The sequence below is a fragment of the Elephantulus edwardii genome, unplaced genomic scaffold, assembly GCF_000299155.1.
Source record: "Elephantulus edwardii isolate Elephantulus edwardi_28Jun2011 unplaced genomic scaffold, EleEdw1.0 scaffold00056, whole genome shotgun sequence".
NCBI lineage: Eukaryota > Metazoa > Chordata > Mammalia > Macroscelidea > Macroscelididae > Elephantulus > Elephantulus edwardii.
This window is the reverse complement of record NW_006399806.1, coordinates 9,840,864-9,861,426: the sequence shown is the minus strand read 5'-3', so window position 1 is coordinate 9,861,426 and position 20,563 is coordinate 9,840,864. Positions and strand designations below refer to the sequence as shown.

At 40.8% G+C, this 20,563-nt stretch overlaps 1 protein-coding gene across 1 annotated transcript in view; it reads left to right on the top strand.

The window, feature by feature from the left end:
• Nucleotides 1–20,563, top strand: part of ARHGAP42 (Rho GTPase activating protein 42) — a 403,816-nt gene that overhangs the window by 242,969 nt on the left and 140,284 nt on the right. Inside the window, exon 4 of the mRNA XM_006887325.1 lies at nucleotides 6,857–6,928. Coding sequence (XP_006887387.1) covers nucleotides 6,857–6,928 — 72 coding nt within the window. The remainder of the gene's footprint in view (nucleotides 1–6,856; nucleotides 6,929–20,563) is intronic.

The window sequence follows — 20,563 nt, the reverse complement described above, 5'->3', positions numbered from 1 at the left end:
GAAGAGTATGGAACATACCATGGACTACCAAGAGAACAAACAAATCTCTCCTGGAGACCAACGAAGTAGGAGAGACAAAAATAGTGGACCTTTGGGGGGAAAATAAGGTCCCAGGAATCTATGATGTACCAATTCAAATGTTTCACATAACAGATGTAGCCCTGGACATGCTCACTCATCTATGCCAGCAAATCTGGAGGACAGGTATTTGCTACTGACTGGAAGAAATCCATATTTTTTTCCCCTATTCCTAACAAAAGTGATTCAACAGAATGTGGGAATCACATTGAATAATATCATTAATATCACACACAAATAATACTGCTGGAGATCATTTAAAATATTATAACAAATACATAGACAGAAAATAGCTAGAAATTCAAGCTTGATTTAGAAGAGGTTGTGGCACCAGGAATCTCATTGCTGATGTCAGGTCCATGCTGGCTGAAAGCATTGAGTACCAGAAGGATGTCTGTTTTTGCTTTATTGATTATAGAAAACATTTGACTCTGTGGATCATAACAGGTTATGACTAACGTTGAGAAGAATGAGAGTCCCAGAACACTGAATTGTACTCATGTGAAACCTGTACCTACACCAAGAGGTTGTGATGTGAACATAGCAAGGGTACACTTCATAATTTAAAATTATGAAAGTGTTGTTGTTGTTGTTAAGTGCCGCCAAGTTGAGTACAACTCATTGGAACTCAATTAACAAAAGATCTGAACCTTGTGCTATCCTCTGCCTTCTTGACACACAAGAGCCCATTGTATTAGTCCCCATATCTGTCCACCTGCTCGGGTGTCTTTCTCTCCTTTGCCAGCTCTCCACCCTTCCCAGCATCTTGTAACCTTTCCAAGGAATAGTTCCTCTTAGCAACTTGCCCAGAGTATGTGAGGCAAAGCATCATCATTCTGGCCTTCAAAGAGTACTCTGGCTGCACCCTTTCCAAGACATATCAGTTTGTTCTTTGGGCTGTCCATTAGATGTTCAGTGCTCTTCTCCAACACCACAGCTCAAAGGCATCAGTTCTTCTTCTGTCATCCTTATTCATTGTCCAGATCTTAGATGCATAGCAAATTATCAGAAAGATTGTGGACTGAATCAGATGCACTTTAGTCCTCAAACTGACAACATTATTCCTTAATAATTTGGAGAGATTCCTAATTGCAGATTTTCCCAATGCAGTGTGTCTTATTTTCTTACTACTGGTTCAAGGGTGTTAATTGTGAGTTCAAGCAAGATGAAGCTGCTGACAGTTTCAGTCTTCTTTCCATTCATCATGATGTTGCCTGTCAGTCCAGTGTTAAGAATCTTTGTTTTCTTGACATTGAGATGCAATCCATCAGTGTGTCCTTTTTAAATATCAATATGATCTTTATGCTGCAAAAATTATTCAAGCAGCAGGACTCTGTGAAGAAGAATGTGGCATCAGGATTGGAAAAAGACTCATCCATAATCTTCATCATGCAAATGATACAACTTTGCTTGCTGAAAGTGAAAAAAGATTTAAAGAGCTTGTTGCAGAAGATCAGACTGTTGTTAGGTGCCATCAAGTTGAGTATGACTCATAGTGAACCTATGGACAAAAGTTCTGAACCCAATCCTGTCCTACATCGTCCCCACACTTCCTAACACATAGGAGCCCATTGCAGTAATCACCTTGTCAATAATCCGGTTGAGGGTCTTTCTCTACTTTGCTAACTCTCCACCCTTCCCAACATCATGTCCCTCCCCAAGGAATAGCACCTCTTTGGCATATGTCCAAAGTGTGTGAGGTGAATCCTCATCATTCTTGCCTCCAAAGAGCACTCTGGCTTCACCCTCTCCAAGACATAATCTGTTCATTCTCTTGGCCATCCCTGGGATGTTCAGTGCTGTTCTCCAGCTCCATAGCTCAAAGACGATTATTCTGTTTCTGTCATCTTTGTTCATTGTCCAGGTCTCAGATGCATAGCTAGTAATCAGAAAGACTATGGCCTGAATCAGATGCACCTTAGTCCTCAAACTGACATCGCTACTCCTCAGTAATTTTGAAATTTCCTTAAATGCAGATTTTCCCATTGCAGTGTGTCTCCTTATTTCCTGACTGCTCGTACCAAGGGTGTTAAGTGTGGATCCAAACAAGATGAAGTTGTTGACTATTTCAATCTCCTCTCCATCCATCATGAGATACCTATTGGTCCAGTGGTAAGAATCTTTGTTTTCTTGACATTGAGATACAGTCTATCCTTAAGGCTGTATTCCTTGATCTTCTGCCATACGTGCTTCAAGTCCTCCTCAATTTGAGTAAGTAAGGTTGTGTCATCTGCGAAAGGCAGGTTATTGATGAGTCTCGCTCCAATCCTGGTGCCACATTCCTCTTTCTAAAAGATCAAAGACTGCATCCTTCAAAATGTATTGCATCTCATTGTAAGGAAAATAAAAATTCTTACCACAGCCCTAATAGGAAACATCATGATAGTTGGAAAAGAGATTGAAACTGTCCATGACTTCATCTTACATGGATCTGCAATCAGTATAGTTGGTACTAGCAGTCTGAGAAAGTCTTTAGTCAGAGACCACCACAAATTACAGAGAAGCGATGATGTTACTTTGAGGACTAAGGTACTCCTTATTCAGGTCATGTTCTTTTCAATTACTTGTTATGCTGCTGAGAGCTGGACCCTAAATAACGATGACAGAAGAATTTATTACTTTGAGCTATGATGTTGGAAAAATTATTAAATATCTCATGACTGCCATTTATTTCTTGGAGAAGGTACTGCCAGAGTGTTCCTTGGAAGCAATGATGATTAAACTTTGTCTCACATGCTTTGACCATGTTGCTAGGAAAGGAACATTGTGTTTGGGAAGGTGGAGGGTTGACAAAAGTTAGGCCTACCCTCGACCAGGTGAATTGACACAGTGACTGCAACAATAGACTTAAATGTGTCTGAGGTTGTGAGGATGGCACAGGATAGGACAGGGTTCAGATCTGTTGTTCACAATGTTTTTATGAGATGTATTGAACTCAAGAGAACCTAAGCACAACATCAACACCAGTAGGGTGGTTATTCAATATTCATTTAGTTGGTTATGTTCTAAGGCATTTGCTTCTATCCTGGTCACATTTATATGAGAATTACAGGAAATTTTATCTATTTCAAACCACTGTGTGTGATCATGGGGGTGGTGGGGGTGGGGGTGGGGGAGTGTCAATGTGTTAGAGTATAGAATGACCCATAGTGGAGTTGGCTGGCTAGCTAGCATCTTGATAGCAGTCTCATCTTGATGGCAGTCACATAAGGGAAGTTTCTGGGGTTGTGTTTGTTGTATGTTACTGTTCTTTATTCACCCCTCAAAAGTGAGTGGCCCTTGTGCATTAGATTAAGGGTGGAGGCCTGCTTGAGGATGTGGCTTCAAAATCTATAAGGAAGTGATGGATCTGTGGGCTGGTCTGGGGCCTGGGGCCTTGGAGTTTCCCTCCACTCTAGGAGTTGGCTGACTAGCTACCATTTCAATCGTGATCTCGTCTTGATGGCAGTCACGTAAGAGAATTTTCTGGGGTTGTGTTACTGTTCTTTATTACCTCCTCAAAAGTAGGTGGGCCTTGTGCCTTAGACTAAGGGTGGAGGTCTGATTAAGGGTATGGCTTTAAAATCCTGTAGGGCCTGAGGGCCACAGGCCCTCAGGCCAATTTGTTAATTGTAGAATGAATATTCTTTAGAAGACACAACAGTCATTTGTCTATTTACTGTACTGAACAACTTGGAGTGGCTGTGATACTGGACACTGTTCCATAGTTGTGTCAAATACCATAATGGTTACCCAATATGTACATACAATGTTTGGATGAGCTTCCAGATTGATTCATGTTGGGAAGCAGGATTGGCATCCACTGCCTAAACTAGATGCCTCGGGGAACTCTACAAACTCTCTTATAAATGTACAGAAACACTGCTAATTATAGAACAGCATGCAGGTCTTTTGTGTAAAGCTTACTTTGAGTCGTATTCAACTTGACAACACTTAACCACTGCTAAATGAGAGTAGTGTTGTTATTTCTGGAGGAACATTCTTCCACTTTGCACATCACTTTTTGTCAATGTTCTGTATGAAGTAACCTGGATTTGCTGTGATGCTGAACCTTGTGCCATGGGGATATCAAATACCTTAATGTTTTCCCATTGTGGACAGTGTTTGGTGGAGCTCCCAGCTGTAAAACAGGTGTGGAAGCAGGAGTGGCATCCACTTCCTAAACCACATGCCTCTGGAAACTGTATTACCTTGGAGAAACAATAATAGTTATGGAAAGGCATTAGATCTTTTGTACATAGAGTTGCTGTATGGAAAATGGAACTCTAGTGGTGTATCACTGTACATCTTTGGCTTATAACCAAATGAGGTTTCATTCATCAGGGGGAGGAAGATTGGCAGTTTCATGTGCTTAAAATTTCTACAGCCCTGGAAGTCTGATAGAGGCTGCCATAAGTTGGAATCACAGCTGTGTGTTTGAGGATTTTGGCCTTGAGGAAAGAAGCTGTGCTTAGATCCCAAAGGCACCTGGTTTGACTCCACCAGCTGTTCTGCAGAAGAAAGATGGGCAGTCTATTCCAATGTGATTTATTGTGTCTGAAAACCCACTGGAGGGTCAGTGCTGAGTCACTTCCAACTCGAGGAAACACTACTTCAACAATAACAGGGCAATGAGATGAGGGTTTTGCATTCACAATCTCTTGGTTTTTAGAGCCAGCTTGTTAGATAGATGATGAATTTCATACTCAGAATAATTGAATAACAGCTTGTGAACAACAGAATGTGACTCAAATAAATCCAGGTACTCTTGACTACCAAGAGAGATACTCAGGCACTATACTAGAAGGCAATTTGTTCAGTCTTATTATGAGGGGAGGTGTCACCACTTAAAAAGTATCTTCCTTTTTGAGTGGCAAGAAGCTGGGTTCCAACCCAGAAAGGCATGAGGTTCAAGGCTACCAGCTGCTCCATGGGAGAAGGATTGTAAATCTTCCGTGCCATTAACTGCCTCCTCTGAAAACTCACTGGAGAGTTAGCTATGGGCCAGTTCTGACTCTATGGTACACAACATCATTAGTTAAAGACTTAGATAATGCATGTAAAGTACTTAGCACTGTTTCTAGCACAAATGAGCATTCAGTGATGTTAGCCTTTACAGTTGCTATGCTTGCAAATTATACTGAAGCATTAAAAATACTGGATAATATTTTACACTTAGGTGCATGCTTCCCTTAAAAGCTGATTCAGCATTACTCCTCTTAACATCTCTGTGTGTACTGGGGCTTCAAGAGGTCAAAGATGATTTACAGAGTGAGGTTGACAGTGAGCATCTTCCTCCCATTTCCACACATCTTTCCTCATTGAGGCATCTGCATAGTGTCTCTGTAGGTATTCCTGTTTTGCTCACTCTTTAGAATTAGGTGGTGGATGTCAGAGGTACTGACAGTTGGCCTAATGCCTTTGAAAGGATTTTGAGTATTGATCTGCTTTGTATGTTGTTTCAACACAAGCTTTCAGATTCCCTTTTTAAGATCTGTCATTTAATTTTTTTTATATAATTTGCACATTGCTGAATGACAGCATTGTTAAAATGCCAGTTTTTAGTTTTTATGCCTACGACCACTATTCAGTTAGGTTATGGAACTGATAAACAACCTGACTAGGGAATAACCAGTTTAAAAAAACATATTTTTCCTTTATCTAGCATATGCTTTGAATGTAATAGCTTATATTCAGATATCACAGTGGTAGAGCAAATCATGTGTTTTAACTGGGCCTACTTTTTAATTTAAATGCTTTCTAGAAGTCAGTTTCAAGATTTCCATCCAGCATGATAATATCCTTAGAAATCTGTGTCTCTGTTTGTGTCTGTAGTCTACATATGCTCCCTTTTGATATATTTTTAGTACTCAATATGAAGAGACTTACGAATTTAAAATTGTTTAAGTAAATAAAAAAATTGATGTTTAGAACTAAGCTATTGTTGTTGTTGTTGTTGTTATGTACCGTCGAGTCTCAGGTAACTCATAGCGATGCTTTGAAGGCGAGTCCTTGACACTTGGGTGCCGTTCATCCTCTCTCCAGGTTCATAGGGTTTCCGGAGGCAAACTATTACAGAAGTGGATGCCACTCCTCCTTCCAAGCTATTATTCATATAAATTAAATTAGACACTATTTTAGTAGAGGCAGAAATACAATGAAACATTGGGAAAATGACATGTATAAGGAATCTAAATAAAGGGAAAAGTGAGCCTTATTTTATTTTGCAGCTGTAAGGATGTAACTGTTTAATGGTAGAATGAGAAAAACTTATATATGATTCAGAGTTAAAATGGTACTTGAACTAGCTGAATTAAATCAGTATAAGTAAACATATTTGTAATTTAATATCCATTGGATTTTTTCTTAGTTAAATCTTCGATGTTGCTTTTATTGTTGATGTGTACCTTAGAGTGGGAACCAACTCATAGCTGACCCTCCAACAGGTTTTCAGAAGCAGTTCCTCAATCACATGGGAGGAGATTATTCATCCATCTCCCATGGAATAGCTTGTGGGCTTGAACCGCCTCTCTTCAGGATTGCAGTGCAGCCTCTTGTCACTAGATGACCAGAGCTCTAAATCTTCAATAAGATATTTAAATATTTCAAATTTTTACCATGTTAACTTGTTTTCATATTGTTCACATTATTCCTATCACTATTTGGAGCGAATGAAATATTGTAATGTAAAGTGAATTTCCTTCTGTGAAAGCACACACAAAAAATAAAAGCTGTATGAGTTTAGTACTGTTTCTATGAAATGAAATAGATTTTCATTTATGCTCACTTTTATTTTCAGATTCAAAACGCTAATGATGTATTAATTGCTCCACTTGAGAAGTTTCGGAAAGAACAGATTGGGGCAGCAAAAGTAAGTGCTACTTTTTTTTTTTTATACTTCTTCTGATGCTTATTAATATGTTTGAGATTAGAATGACCTTTTCAAAGATTCTGTATGTAATTTTTAATTTTTAGCTCAGCCTATTACAAAGTCAGGAATTCTTTTAAGAATAAGAAAAGATATTCTTCTACTAAATAAAGTCAGCATGTTATAAATAATTTTCTTTCATCTGACAATTGTAGCAAGTTAGCTGCATTATAAAGAGGGTGGAATTAGGAAAAAACTCTGCTGAGTTTTGCCCTACTGCCCATGTTGTTGTTGTTGTTAAGTGCTGTCGAGTCGCAGGCAACTCAAAGTGACCCTATGAAGGAGAGCCCTCGATGCTTGGGTGCCTCTCATCCTCTCTCCAGGTTCATAGGGTTTCTGGAGTGGATTATGAAAGTGGATGCCACTCTTCCTTCCAAGCTCTACTGCCCATACAAGATAAAAATTAAGGGGAACATATATTGAAAATTCATGTTATTATTCTTTTTGGCACTGCTAAGCCAGAAACCTCTCCTCTCTGCCAGGTCTTGTCTATCAGTGGAAAGCGGAGGACAGTAACTTCACATGTCATTTACAGCCTCAGAAACCTAGTGGAGCGTCAATGAGTCAGTTCTGACTTGATGGCAGTGAGAAATAGAAAATAAAGAAATATGTTTATAGAAAACTTTTGATATGTAGGTTTGGCTTTTGTTTATATTATTTTGTTTCTTAAGACATACTTTATTTGCATTACTTTTTAATTTATCATCATCCAGTCAGAATTCCCCTGAGGAGCTCTAGTGGCCTAGTGGTTAAGGAGATGGGCAGTCAGCATAAAGGCAGGTGGTTTAAATGCACCAGCTTCTCAGTTTGTTGGGGTTTTTTTTTTAATTAATTTCTTTATTAATTGTTGCACATTTTCTGTACCTCCCCACCTCCCTCAGACCATCCTGCAATGTCATACACATAATGCCTAATTATATAGTCCTTTCAGACAGCTCCTCCCCTCATGTCTTCTACTACAGTGTCCATTATCGATCCACTCTTTTCCCATTCTCTCCCCAACTCCCCACCCCCTTTTGTCCTATTTTTATAACAATGATGTTATGCATATTTGTCCTTTTGTGACTGAGATATTTCACTTAGCATAATGTCCTCCAGACTCTCCCATGTTGTGCAATATTTTACAGTTTCGTTGTTTTGCAGTGCTGTGTGATATTCCATGTATGAATATACCATTGTTTTTCTATCCATTCATTTGTTGATGGGCTCTTAGAATGTGTGCATCTCTTTGCTACTATGAATAACACAGCAATAAATGTGTGAATGTACATACATCTGCTTGAATTGTGGCTCTGGTTTCTTTAAGGTGTATTTCCAGTAGTAGAATTGCTGGGTCAAATGGTATTTTGATATCCAATTTTTGAGAAAGCTCCAGGTCAACTTCCATAGTGGTTATACCATTTTACATTCCCACTATCATGAATAAGAGTTCCATTCTCTTCACAACCTCTCCAGCATTTGTTGTTTGGTGCCCTGTTGAACTTCACTATTGTTGCTGGGGTGATATGGGTTTTTGTTTTTAGAGTTTGGGTTTTTTTGTGTTTAAAAGCTTATGTGCTAGAAGAAAAAAAGTGCAACAATGAATGAATGAAAATCCAAAATCTCTGTAAATGTTAATTAAAATTAATAAAATAATTTTTTTTTAAAAAAAGCTTATGTGCTAACCTGATGCTGAGTAAGATGTTAAATGTGTATATAAGAAAGCGAAAGCAATAATTTAAAAACACATTACTGCTGGCTCTAAACTGATTGAAAGCTTACCCCACCTCCGCCAGTGAGTTTTCAGAGGCTGCAAATTTTATGGGAGGAGATTGCTTCTCTTTCTCTCATATAGAGCTGCCAGTGGAGTCAAACCGCCAGAGAGGCACCACCTTTGTTGTTAGCAGTGTACCTCCATGTGGTATGTGTCAAAATAGAGCTAATGCCTCAAATTCCATTCTCTTTTGATTTTCCCATTATTTAATAGCATGCTCCTTACCCATTCAAAACAGTGCTGCTCTTTCTACAGAAGAATTATTTCTTCTTCTCACCTCTTAAACTCTCTGAAGCAAGGAGATAGCCTACTAATTGGTCTCTGCATCCATCCCAATCTTTGAACCCGTTTTTGCATTTTCAATGCTTCTTTCTTTCAGTGAAGAAACCATTATGGTTTCCAAAAGATACAGGTTAGTAGAGACAGTGAAAACTCTCCATTTGCTGTGTTTGGTGTACCCTCACTAAGCACTGTAGTTTGTCCATTCTTCTCTGTATTATTTAGATGCTGACTCTATCCATGCCTTTCCTATTGCCTGGACATTCCTTACCCTCTGCTTACTGAAGGATTGCCAACACCCCCTGGCATATTTAATTTTTCTGAACCAGAAAGAGCTCACGTGGGGTAGTTCATAGGGAGTTGTGTGGCTATGCTTCTGGCTGTTCAGATTCACCAACAGCTCCACAGCGGAAAGATGAGCAGTCTCCTCCTCATGGAGTTTACAGTCTTGAAAACCCAGTGGCAGGTTGGCTATGGGGAGGTTCCAACTCTATGGCTTCAAGAGCAAGAGCACCAGAAAGACAATTTTCATTATAAAGCTTTTCCTTATAGCCATATCCTTTCCAGACCTGATCCCTCCCACTAGCCCCTGCCCTGTCTCTTCATTCAATCATTCCTTATGCTTATTTCACATAGAAAGGTGATGGCTTGAATTGAATTACAGTTTTGTGTGTATCCCTCCTTTAGTTGTTATTATTAAGTCAGAGACTAAGTCAGAACTATTTTTAATTAGTCAATTCAACAAATGTCCATCATTATTAATCATGCTTTGCATGGCCACAAGTAGCTGTCTTGATGTTTGATAAAATTAAGGGATCTAGCCATAGGTACGACAGATGTGATCTCTGTATTTACATTCCTTATCTTTTGTGGAAAACAGAGACACACAGGAACAATTGCAAATGCACAGAGAATTTCATGCAAAAACATGAGGGCTATGAGAGCATGAGCTGGAGGGATCTGACCTTGCCTGGAGACTCAGGACACGCCTCCTGGAGGAAGTGTTGCTGACCCAGAGACCTAAGGATGAGAAAGGCAGGGCTGGGAATTGGAGACAAATGGATAGGAAGTTAAAAATATTCCAAGTATTCAAGAGAGAAAAACAGAATGCTGTGAGGGAAGGCAGTGGAGAGGGAAAATGTCTTTTAATGCATTTTAAAGGAAAGAAAGCTTGGAATATTGAATGTCAGGGTGGGGGATAAAGGTAGTGTGATTTTACAGAAGTTCCATGGGGTTTTACTACTTAATCCTCAAAGTTGTTGAGAAAGCATAGAAAAGTAATAACCTGGGTATATTTTTCATGTGCTGTTGTGTTGTTGTTTAAATAGTACCCTGGCTGCTGTGTCATTGTGGGTTGGAAGAGGCAAAACTGCCTGTGGACTTATTCGATGCAGGAGTTGATAGCTTTAGTGGAGCTGTGGTGGTGTAGTCAGCTAGGCATTGGGCTGTTTAACAGAAAATTAATGGTTCCAGCTACCAGCAGCTCCTTGGGAGGGGGAAGAGAAGGTCTGCTCCTGTCGAGGTTTCAAGCCTCAAAACTGTACAAGGGAGTTCTACTCTGTCCTATCGCATCAATGCGGGTTGAAATTAAAACAGGAGGGGGTTCGTTTTTTTTTGGTTTTAGAAGAGACAATGGGTAGTACAAACAGTTGCTGTGCTTGCCTCATAATCAAAAGGTTAGAGATTGATATTGACCCATAGGCAACTGGAAGAAAGACACCGTGATGTATTTACAAAAAAAGTCAGCCATTGGAACATAAGTGTTGCTTTTATGTGCCGTCGAGTCGCTTGCGACTCATAGCGACCCTATGTTCAACAGCCCTAAACTCTACTCTGTCCTGTGCCAATTGTACTATCTCCGACACAACCCAGCCTGATTACCCCAGTCACTGTATCAGTCCACCTCATAGAGGGCCTTCCCCTCCTGCGCTGTCCCTCCACCCTACCAAGGATGATGTCCCTCTCCAAGGACCGGTCCCTCCTTACACCATGTCCAAAGTAACTTTAAAAAGTTTAAAAAGGAACTAGTGTTTAGACTCAGAAGGTGACAGTGGCTGTAGAGACAAGGGGAGGTATGAGAACTATTTGAGAGGTAAGTGGAAAGAACAAGAAATGGGCAAGCTACTGTGAAGTGAGGACTAGGAAGGTTTTAGGGATGACTCTGGAGGGTTCTACGTTCTGTAACGGAGTGGTTCTTGGAGCTAGTTTATGAGATCATCTCATTGCCACCAAGTAAATCCTGAGTCATAACAGCCCTTCATTGGTTTTGTAGGCTGTAAATCTTTACAGGAGGAGACTGCCTATGTTTCTCCCACCAAGCAGCCAGTGGAGTCAAACCTTGGACCTTTCTTCGCTTAGCAATTCAGTATGTTACTTACTATGCCACTTTATCACCTTTCCCCTGCTTCATCTTTTAGCCTCTTAGCCACCAGTGGAAGCACAGGAGATTGCCCATCCTTCTCCTGTGGAGCAGCTGGTAGATTTCAAACATGTGCCTTTTAGATTGCAACTCACCTGCTTAAGACTAGGCCAGCAGAGCTCCTACTATTATCTGGTGATCTAGTGGTAAGGAATGGTGCTGCCAATGGTGCATGTGGTTCAGATCCTACAGCTGCTGCCCCTGGAGAACGATGAGCAGTCTCTTCTCTTGAGATTACATTGCCTCAGAAAACTCATTGGAGGGTCAGTTATTGTTTGGATTCTGACTCTATGGTACATAATAGCAACAATGCCACTTAATGAGATATCTATCTATTCATATTCATATTCTCTCTCCTCTCCTCTCCTCCCCTCCCCTCCCCTCTCCTCTCCTCTCTCTCCATTTGAGTCAGAATTAACTCCCAGCTGATTCTCCATTAGTTTTCTGAAATTGTAAGTTGTGTAGAATATTTCCCATCTTTCTGTCTTGGGGCCATTAGTGGATTAAAAGCACCAGAGAACTACAGCCTTTGGGTTAGCAGTGCAGTTCCTTATCAGCTGCACCATCAGAGTCCTCTCCTCAATAAAATAGTTGTCATTCATGTCTGAATGGCAAAGATGCTTAGATCTGTTTTGTATATATTAAATCTGAAAAATCAAAGTAGAAATGTTAATCTACTCAGATCTGAATTAGAATTGGTTTTTTTCTATTCCTTGGAAGGAGACGTTATGCTTGGAAAGGTAGAGTGGGAAGGTCAGAGAAGGAGAATGCTCTCAAGGAGAAGGACTGGCACAGTGACTGCAGCACTGGGCTCTCAAGTGTGTCAGAGATGATGAAGATGGCACAGGATAGGACAGGGTTCAGTTTTGTTCATAGGGTTGTGAGTTGTAGTCAGCTTGACACTTAACAACAATGTTAAGGAAGCTCTGCTGTTCTAGTCCCTAGGGATTTGTACTATGAATGCACCTCTTCGGAGATTCAAATCACTAGGAGCTACTTGGGAGAAAGTCAGGCTATCTCATGCATGTTTTACAACCGCAGGACCCCAATGGAGGGAGGGTCAGCTATGAATTGGTTGACTCAATGGCAAGGGTATTGCTGTGGATAAAACATTGAACCATTGACTAAAAGGTCATAGGTTCAAATCCTCCAGCCCCTCCATGGGAGAAAGTTGTGGCAAACAGCATCTATAAACATCCACAGTCTTGGAAACTCTGTTGGACAGTTCTGCTGTCTTCTTTCAGCACTTCTGTCAGTCAGAATTAATTGAGCAACAGTGCATTTGGTTTGGTTTTGATCCCATAACCATAAAGAAGATCCTCTTAAGAATAATAATAGGTAATCTTTCATATGAGCTATTTGAGAAAGTAGGGAGATAAGGTGACATCCTTACAGTAAAGACTGAAACCAAATTAGTTCAGATCCTCAGTGTATGCTACTTCTTCACTTTGTCCATGATATTTTCAAATAAAATTTGAAACTTGTAATTCTTTCAGAAAGTCATTATAATAGTAACTAAAATGTCTTTCTTGTGGATTCTTCTTATCTAAAGGCTTCAGTTAATTAAAATTTGAATGCCTGGGACAGTAACTTTTTTTTTTAACCATTTCTCAGTTCCTAGACAGGAAAGAGAGCACATATGACATGTCTCAACCATGAGAAGTTAAAAGGAATCTTGATGACAGAGTGGCTAAGAGCTTGGCAGATAACCCAAAAGTTGACAGTTTGGATCCATCAGCCATTCCACCGGATAAAGATGTAGGAGTCTGCTTCTGTAATGATTGTTGTACACTATCGAGTCAGAACCGACTCATAGCTGATCCTCCAGCAAGTTTTCAGAGGCATGGGCAGTGATTGCCCATCTTTCTCCCGAGAAGCAGCTGACAGAATCAAACCATGTCTCTTGGGGTTGGCAGCACAATTCTTTACCCCTTGGCAACCTTATGAGGCAGTTTTACTCTGTGCTGTAGGGTCACTGTGAGTTCGAATAGACTCAACAGCAAGGACTTTCTTATGAGGGAGGTTAAACTTGTGGTAAAATGAAGCAGGTGAAATCTTGAACATGAAGAATAGTCATTGCACTTAGTCTTTTGATGGTGGTGATTATATGAATTTTACCTGCCTAGGGTTCTTAGTTCTAAACCGTTTTCTGAGTTACAAAGTTGATGTTGTTTAGTAAACAAATCATGAGTTGCAAACAGACCTTCTCTTCTGAAACACAGGTAGGGCAGTTTTCTTTTAGCGTTATGGGAGTATCTTGAGAGGAATAAGATATTTTAAGGTATTTATTGTTCCATTGTTCTGCGCCCTGTTTGACTCAGATATTTTCATACTTAGTTGATGATGTTCCTTTTGCAAATGATCCTGTGCTGTTTTGCTCAGTCTTTGCTGTGAAGTTTTCCAAAGCAGTTGAGGCCAGTTAGCTAGCAGAAAGGCTAGGATGTCAGTTAAGTGCAAATTCTTCCACTGTAGTCAGCGGCCTGCCTCCTCAGCCTGCTTCCCATAGGCCAGGAGTGGAAAATGCTGAGTCAAGGTGGCCCTCTCCTCACAACCAGATGATATTGTTTAACTCAAGTGGATACTGTCCATGGGCCACAGACATTTCCTTTGTAGTGTGCTCTGTGGCGTTTGAGACACCTGATATGTCTGTGTGGAGAAAGGAGGCCTTCGCTGAGTTACAGTTGTGGGAAAGAAGCTTTGCTCATCAGTGAGAGGACTTAGAAGAGATGAATGATGGGGTCATTGATCTGAATGACACAAAGGGATGGGTCCTGCTTTTGAGTAGCTGGAGATTAGAAGAATTACATATAAACAGTTGTCAGAGTCTATTTATGTAAAGACTCTGTGTCTGATGATTTCTGCAGAAGGAATTGTATTGCAGGCCAGGGAGTTAGATTGAACACTTGGTTTCTTTAGTTCACCTCCTAACCAACTGCTGGTTTAAATTTTAGAAAACAAATGAAAAGCAACATGAGAACATTTCAAGCTGACTAGAAACCTCATTATTTGAATATATCCAGAGTACTGGTACTGCAGCACTAGATAAATCATTTCCTTCTTTTCATACCTTTTTGCGTAAGTTAACAGCTATATTAGAAATTGTGAGTTATTTTCATACTTTTTTCTACATGTAATGACTATTATGTTAAGATTATTTACAGTTGACATGGAGCTGACCCATAGCTGACACTCTAGCAGGTATTCAGAGGCAATGAGTTACATGAAAGAAGACTGACCATCTTTCTTCCATGGAACAGCTGAAGGATTTGAATCTTGTGCCTTTGGGTTGTCAGTGCAGCTTCTTGCCACTAGCCCACCAGAGCTCCTAATGACTAATGTTGTTGTTGTTGTTATGTGCCGTCGAGTCACTTGCGACTCATAGTGACCTGATGTACAACAGCCCCAAACCCTGCTCTGTCCTGTGCCACTCTCACTGCCTCTGACACACCCATCCTGATTACCCCAGTCACTGAATCAATCCACCTCATAGAGGGTCTTCCTTTTCTGCGCCCTCCCTCCACCCTCCCAAGCATGATGTCCCTCTCCAAGAACCTCTCCCTCCTTACAACATGTCCAGAGTATGTCATACAAAGCCTCAGAATCCTTGCCTCCGAGGAGCAGCCTGGTTTAACCCTCTACAGGATGAATCTGTTTTCTTGCCAGTCCACGGTACACTCAATACTCTTCTCCAGCACCACAGCTCAAAGGCATCAATTCTCCTTCTGTCCTCCCTAGTCATTGTCTAACTCTCCGATGCGTAACAAGTGATTGCAAAGACCATAGCTTGTATCCGATGCACCTTGGTCTCCAGAGTGACACCATTGCTCTTCAGTATCCTGGAGAGGTCCCTAACAACAGACTTTACCATTGCTATAGGGTTTTTTATTTCCTGGCTACTGGTGCCAAGAGTGTTGACCGTGGAGCCAAGCAGACTAAATTTGTTAACAATCTCAATCTCTTCACCATCCATCCTGATGCTGCCAATTGGTCCAGTGGTGAGAATAACTTAGTATCTGAGCTCCTAATAGGAAAAATACATTGTGTAAAAAAATGTGTCTATGACCATATATGCTTGTTGTTGCTTTGCCAAAACCAAAAATCAAACAAATTGATGTCAAGTCCGTTCTCACTCATGCCATGATCCACTGTGTAGAGAGAACTGTCCCATGGGGTTTCCAAGAAGCAGACCACCTGGCCTGTTATCAAAGGCATCTTTAAATGGATTCGAACTACTAACCTTGAAGTTAGTATTTAAGCACTTTTTCACAACCCAGGGACTATCCCAAACTATATTTTAAGGAACTTTAAGAACACTAAGGGTATGTAAAACAGATTGATTAGCTAGTTGGTGGCAAAGTCAATCTCTCTTTCTGTCATATTGCTATTGAGTCAGATCCAACTCATAACTGACGCTCTGAAGACTAAAATTCTTCTCCTTTTCATTTTCACCAGTCTTTTGACTCCTTCATGCTACTCTTCAGCAAATATTTTTATTTGCAGAATATTTCATTTTCTCTACATTTCACAAAATAAACCATTTAATGTGAAATACATTTTCATTATGAAAATATTTCAGATATGTGCAAACTCAGTCAGTTTGAACCGAGCTTGGTTGATATGTTTTCCCTGTCCTTTAAATTCCCCAGAGTCTGTAAAATCCCTGTTACATATTAGACTTTTAGTAATAGCTTGTTCCATTGAAAACACAGATAGGAGAAATTCTGCCCATATAACTTCAAAGATAATTTTTTATGAGAAATATTTCTATGGAAAGTTTTGTTCAAGACTCTGGTTTTTATTTTTAGTGATACTCTAACTAAAGGGATTTCTGGTGGCCTAGTGGCAAGAAACTCCACTGCAGTCTTAAAGGCATGTGGTTCAAAACCACCAGCTGCTCTGCCGGTGAAGGATGAGCAGTCTCCTCCGGCGCGATTAACGACCTCTGAAGATGCACCAGAGTTTCAGCTGTGGGTTGTTTCTGACTTTACAGTATAAATCCACCCCCTCCACACACAGAGTAACAAACATCATATGAACATTCTTACATGGTTTTAATACCAAAAAGAGTGCACTATGACATTACACATATGGCATCATTTTTAAAACAATAATTACCTTTTCTGGTGATAACCAAGGCACTCTGGTGGCCAACTAGTAAGGAGCCCTGCTGCCAACCTGAAGGCATAGGATTTGAATCCACCAGCTGCTCCACAGAAGAAAGATAGTCTCTACCCATGCCATTTACTGCCTCTGAAAACCCACTAGAGGGTCAGCTGTGAGTCTCCTAGTTCAAGGTCCATAACAATTCTAACTAGGTACTTCACCTGCATACTTTACATATAAATTTAGTTAGCCCATAGCCCATCCTACTTGATAAGCCAACTATTAAGCTCATTTTATAGATAAGGAAACTCAGAAGTTAAGCAAAGTGGCTGAGATAGTATAATTAGGATGAGGCAAACTTAGATTTGAACAGAAATTTGGTTAGATAGATAGATGTTTTTGTTATGTGCCATCAAGTTGCCTGCCAGTCATAGCAGCCCTATGAACAACATCTCTGGACCCTGCTCTATCCTGAGCCAATCTTATTGTCTCTGGCACACATACCCCCATTACCACAGTCTCTGAGTCAGGCCATTTCATCTAGTCTTCCTGTTCTGTGCTGTTCCTCCAAGCATAATGTCCCTCTCCAAGGACTGGTCCCTCCTTGCAACATGCGCAAAGTGTGTCGACAGAGCTCAAGAATCCTTGCCTCTAAGGAACAAACAAGTTTCACTCTCTACAGTACAAACCTGCTTATTCTCTTAGCAGTCCATGGTATATTGAATAGTTTTCTCTAGCACCACAGCTCAAATACATCAATTCTTCATCTATCCTCCCTAGTCATTGTCCAGTTTCCTGATGCATAGCACATAATTGTGAAGACCATGGCCTGGATCAGGTGCACCTTAGTCTCCAGACTGACATTGTTGCTCTTCAGTACTCTGAAGATGTCCCTGACAGCAGTCTTTCCCATGCAGTTCATCTTTTGATTGCCTGGCTGCTGGTACCAAGAATGTTGATTTTGGAGCCAAGCAAACTAAAGCTGTTAACAAGCTCAATCTGCTGCTAATTGGCTCAGTGGTGAGGATCTTTGTTTTCTTGATGTTGAGCTTCAATCCATATTGAAAGCTGCAGTCCTTGACCTTCAGCAGCAAGTGCTTCAGTTCCTCCTCCTTTTGGTAAGCAAGGTTATGTCATCTCCATAACACAGGTTGTTGATTAGTCTTCCTTCAATCCTGATGCAACATTCCTCCTCATGGAGCCCAGCCTCCCAGATGGTCTGTTCTGCATATAGTTTGAAAAGTTTTGGAGATAGGACACATGCCTGGCATATACCCTTTCCAATTTTAAACCATGTAGTGTTTCCTTTCTCTCTTCTGCCTACTAATTCCTGGTCCAAGTACAGGTTTTGCTTGCACACAATTAAGTGTTCAGGGATTCCCATCTTTGTCAAGGTTTGCCACAGTTTATTGCAATCCACATAGTCAAATGCCTTTGCTAGCCAATGAAACACAGGCATTCCTTTGGTACTCTCTACTTTCTGCCAAGATTCACCTAACATTAGCGGTAATATTCCTTGTACCACAGCCTCTTCTAAGCCGAGTCTGCATATCTGGCAGTTCTTTGTGGATGTGCTGTTCTAGTCATTTTTGGATAACGATCAGCAGAATCTTGCTTGCATGTGATAGTAATATTGTTCAATAATTTCCATACACTATCATATCACGTGATCTAGTGGTATAATCCCTTGATAGTTGCACTGCTTGCCTCACTTTTGGTTTGATTCCACCAGCTGCTTCACAGGACACAGATGGGCCATTTCCTCCCCCTTGATTTGCAGATTAAAGATCAGCTGGAGGATCACCTATGAGTCAAAGCCAACTTAAGGGCAATGAGAGTACCTCATTCTGATGTATAGGAACTGAAGAACAAATTCAAACCTCGAGTTGCTATAACCAAGGATGCTTTAGGCAGAATATTAAATGATCCAGGAGGTATTAAAAGAAGATGGAAGGAATATACTGAGTCATTGTATCGAAAGGAATTGGCAGATACAGAAGAATTTAATGAAATAACATTTGAGCAAGAGCCTATGGTGATGAAGGAAGAAGTTCAAGCTGCTTTGAAGGAAATAGCAAAAAATAAGGCCCCAGGAATAGATGGTATACCAGTTGACATATTTCATCTAACAGATGCTGCTGTGGATGTGCTCACCAAATTGTGCCAGGAAATCTGGAGAACAACCACTTGGCCAACTGACTGGAAGAGATCTATATTTGTTTCCATTCCAAAGAAGGGCGACCCAACTGAGTGTGGAAACTACAGAAGAGTATTATTGATTTCACATGCAAGCAAGATTCTACTGAGGATTATCCAAAAACAACTGGAATAGCACATCAGCAGAGAACTGCCAGAAGTCCAGGCAGGGTTTAGAAGGGGTCTTGGTACAAGGGATATTGTGGCTGATGTTAGATGGATCTTAGCTGAAAGCAGGGAACACCAGAAGAATGTCTATCTGTGTTTCATTGATTATGCAAAGGCGTTTGACTGTCTGGATCGTAACAAACTGTGGCTGACTCTGAGAAGAATGGGAATCCCAGAATATTTAATTGTGCTAATGCGAAACCTATACTTGGACCAAGAGGCAGTCGTCAGAACAGAGCAGAGTAACCGCATGATTCAAAATTGGAAAGGGTGTATGCCAGGGATGTGTCCTGTCTCCATACATTTCCAACCTGTATTCAGAGCAGATTATCCAGGTGGCTGGGCTCTATGAGGAGAAGTGTGGCGTCAGGATTAGTAGAAGATCTATTAACAATCTGCGTTATGCAGATGACACAACCCTGCTTGCTGAAACTGAGGAGGACCTCATGCACTTGCTGCAGAGGGTCAAGGACTTCAGCCTTCAGTATGGACTGAGGCTCAATGTCAAGAAGACAAAGATTCTCACCACTGGTCCAATTGGTAGCATCAGGATGAATAGCGAAGAGATTGAGATTGTTCACAGCTTCAGTATGCTTGGGTCCACAGTCAACTCTCTTGGCACCAGCAGCCAGGAAATAAAAAATACTTATTGCGATGCGAAAGTTTGCTTTTAGGGACCTCTCTAAAGTACCCAAGAGCAACGGTGTCTCTCTGGAGACTAAGGTGCACCTGATACAGGCCATGGTCTTTGCAATCACTTGTTATGCATCAGAGAGTTGGACAATGACTAGGGAGGATAGAAGGAGAATTGATGCCTTTGAGCTGTGGTGCTGGAGAAGAGTATTGAATGTACCCTGGACTGCCAAGAAAACAAACAGATTCATCCTGGAGAGGGTTAAATCAGGCTGCTCCTTGGAGTCAAGGATTCTGGGGCTTCGTCTGACACACTTTGACATGTTGTAAGGAGAGACAGGTCCTTGGAGAGAGACATCATGCTTGGTAGGGTGGAGGGACAGCGCAGGAGGGGAAGACTCTCTATGAGGTGGATTGATTCGGTGACTAGGGTAATCGGGATGGGTGTGTCAGAGGCAATGCAATTGGCACAGTATAGAGCAGGGTTTAGGGCTGTTGTACATAGGGTCGCTATGAGTCGCAAACGACTCGATGGCACATAACATTAAAACAACAATATCTTTAATAAATAGCTGTGGCCTATCCTCAGGCAGCTAAGCTCTTATAATTTGATTATACTGAATTAGATAAAATCTTTCCTAATAGTTTTTCTGTTGATGATTGAAGACCAGTATTTTTAAATTAGTGGGTAGCCTAGTTGCTAGGGAGTTGTGCACCCAACCCAGAGGTGATTGGTTCAAATCCACTAACTGCCACACAAGAAAAGACCGGGCAATTTATAGCTTCTAAAAACCTGTTGAGGGTTTGTTATGAGTTAGTTCCTACTGGACAGCAATGAATTGCACTGAATTTTATGAATCCTGTTTTTTTTTTTTTAAATATACTTTTGCTTATTTTTTGGGTCTAATATATGCCTCGTAAGTGTTTTAGTAACAGGTTGTTGTTGTTGTTATGTGCCATCGAGTCATTTCCGACTCATAGCGACCCTATGCACAACAGCTCTAAACCCTGCTCTATCCTGCGCCAA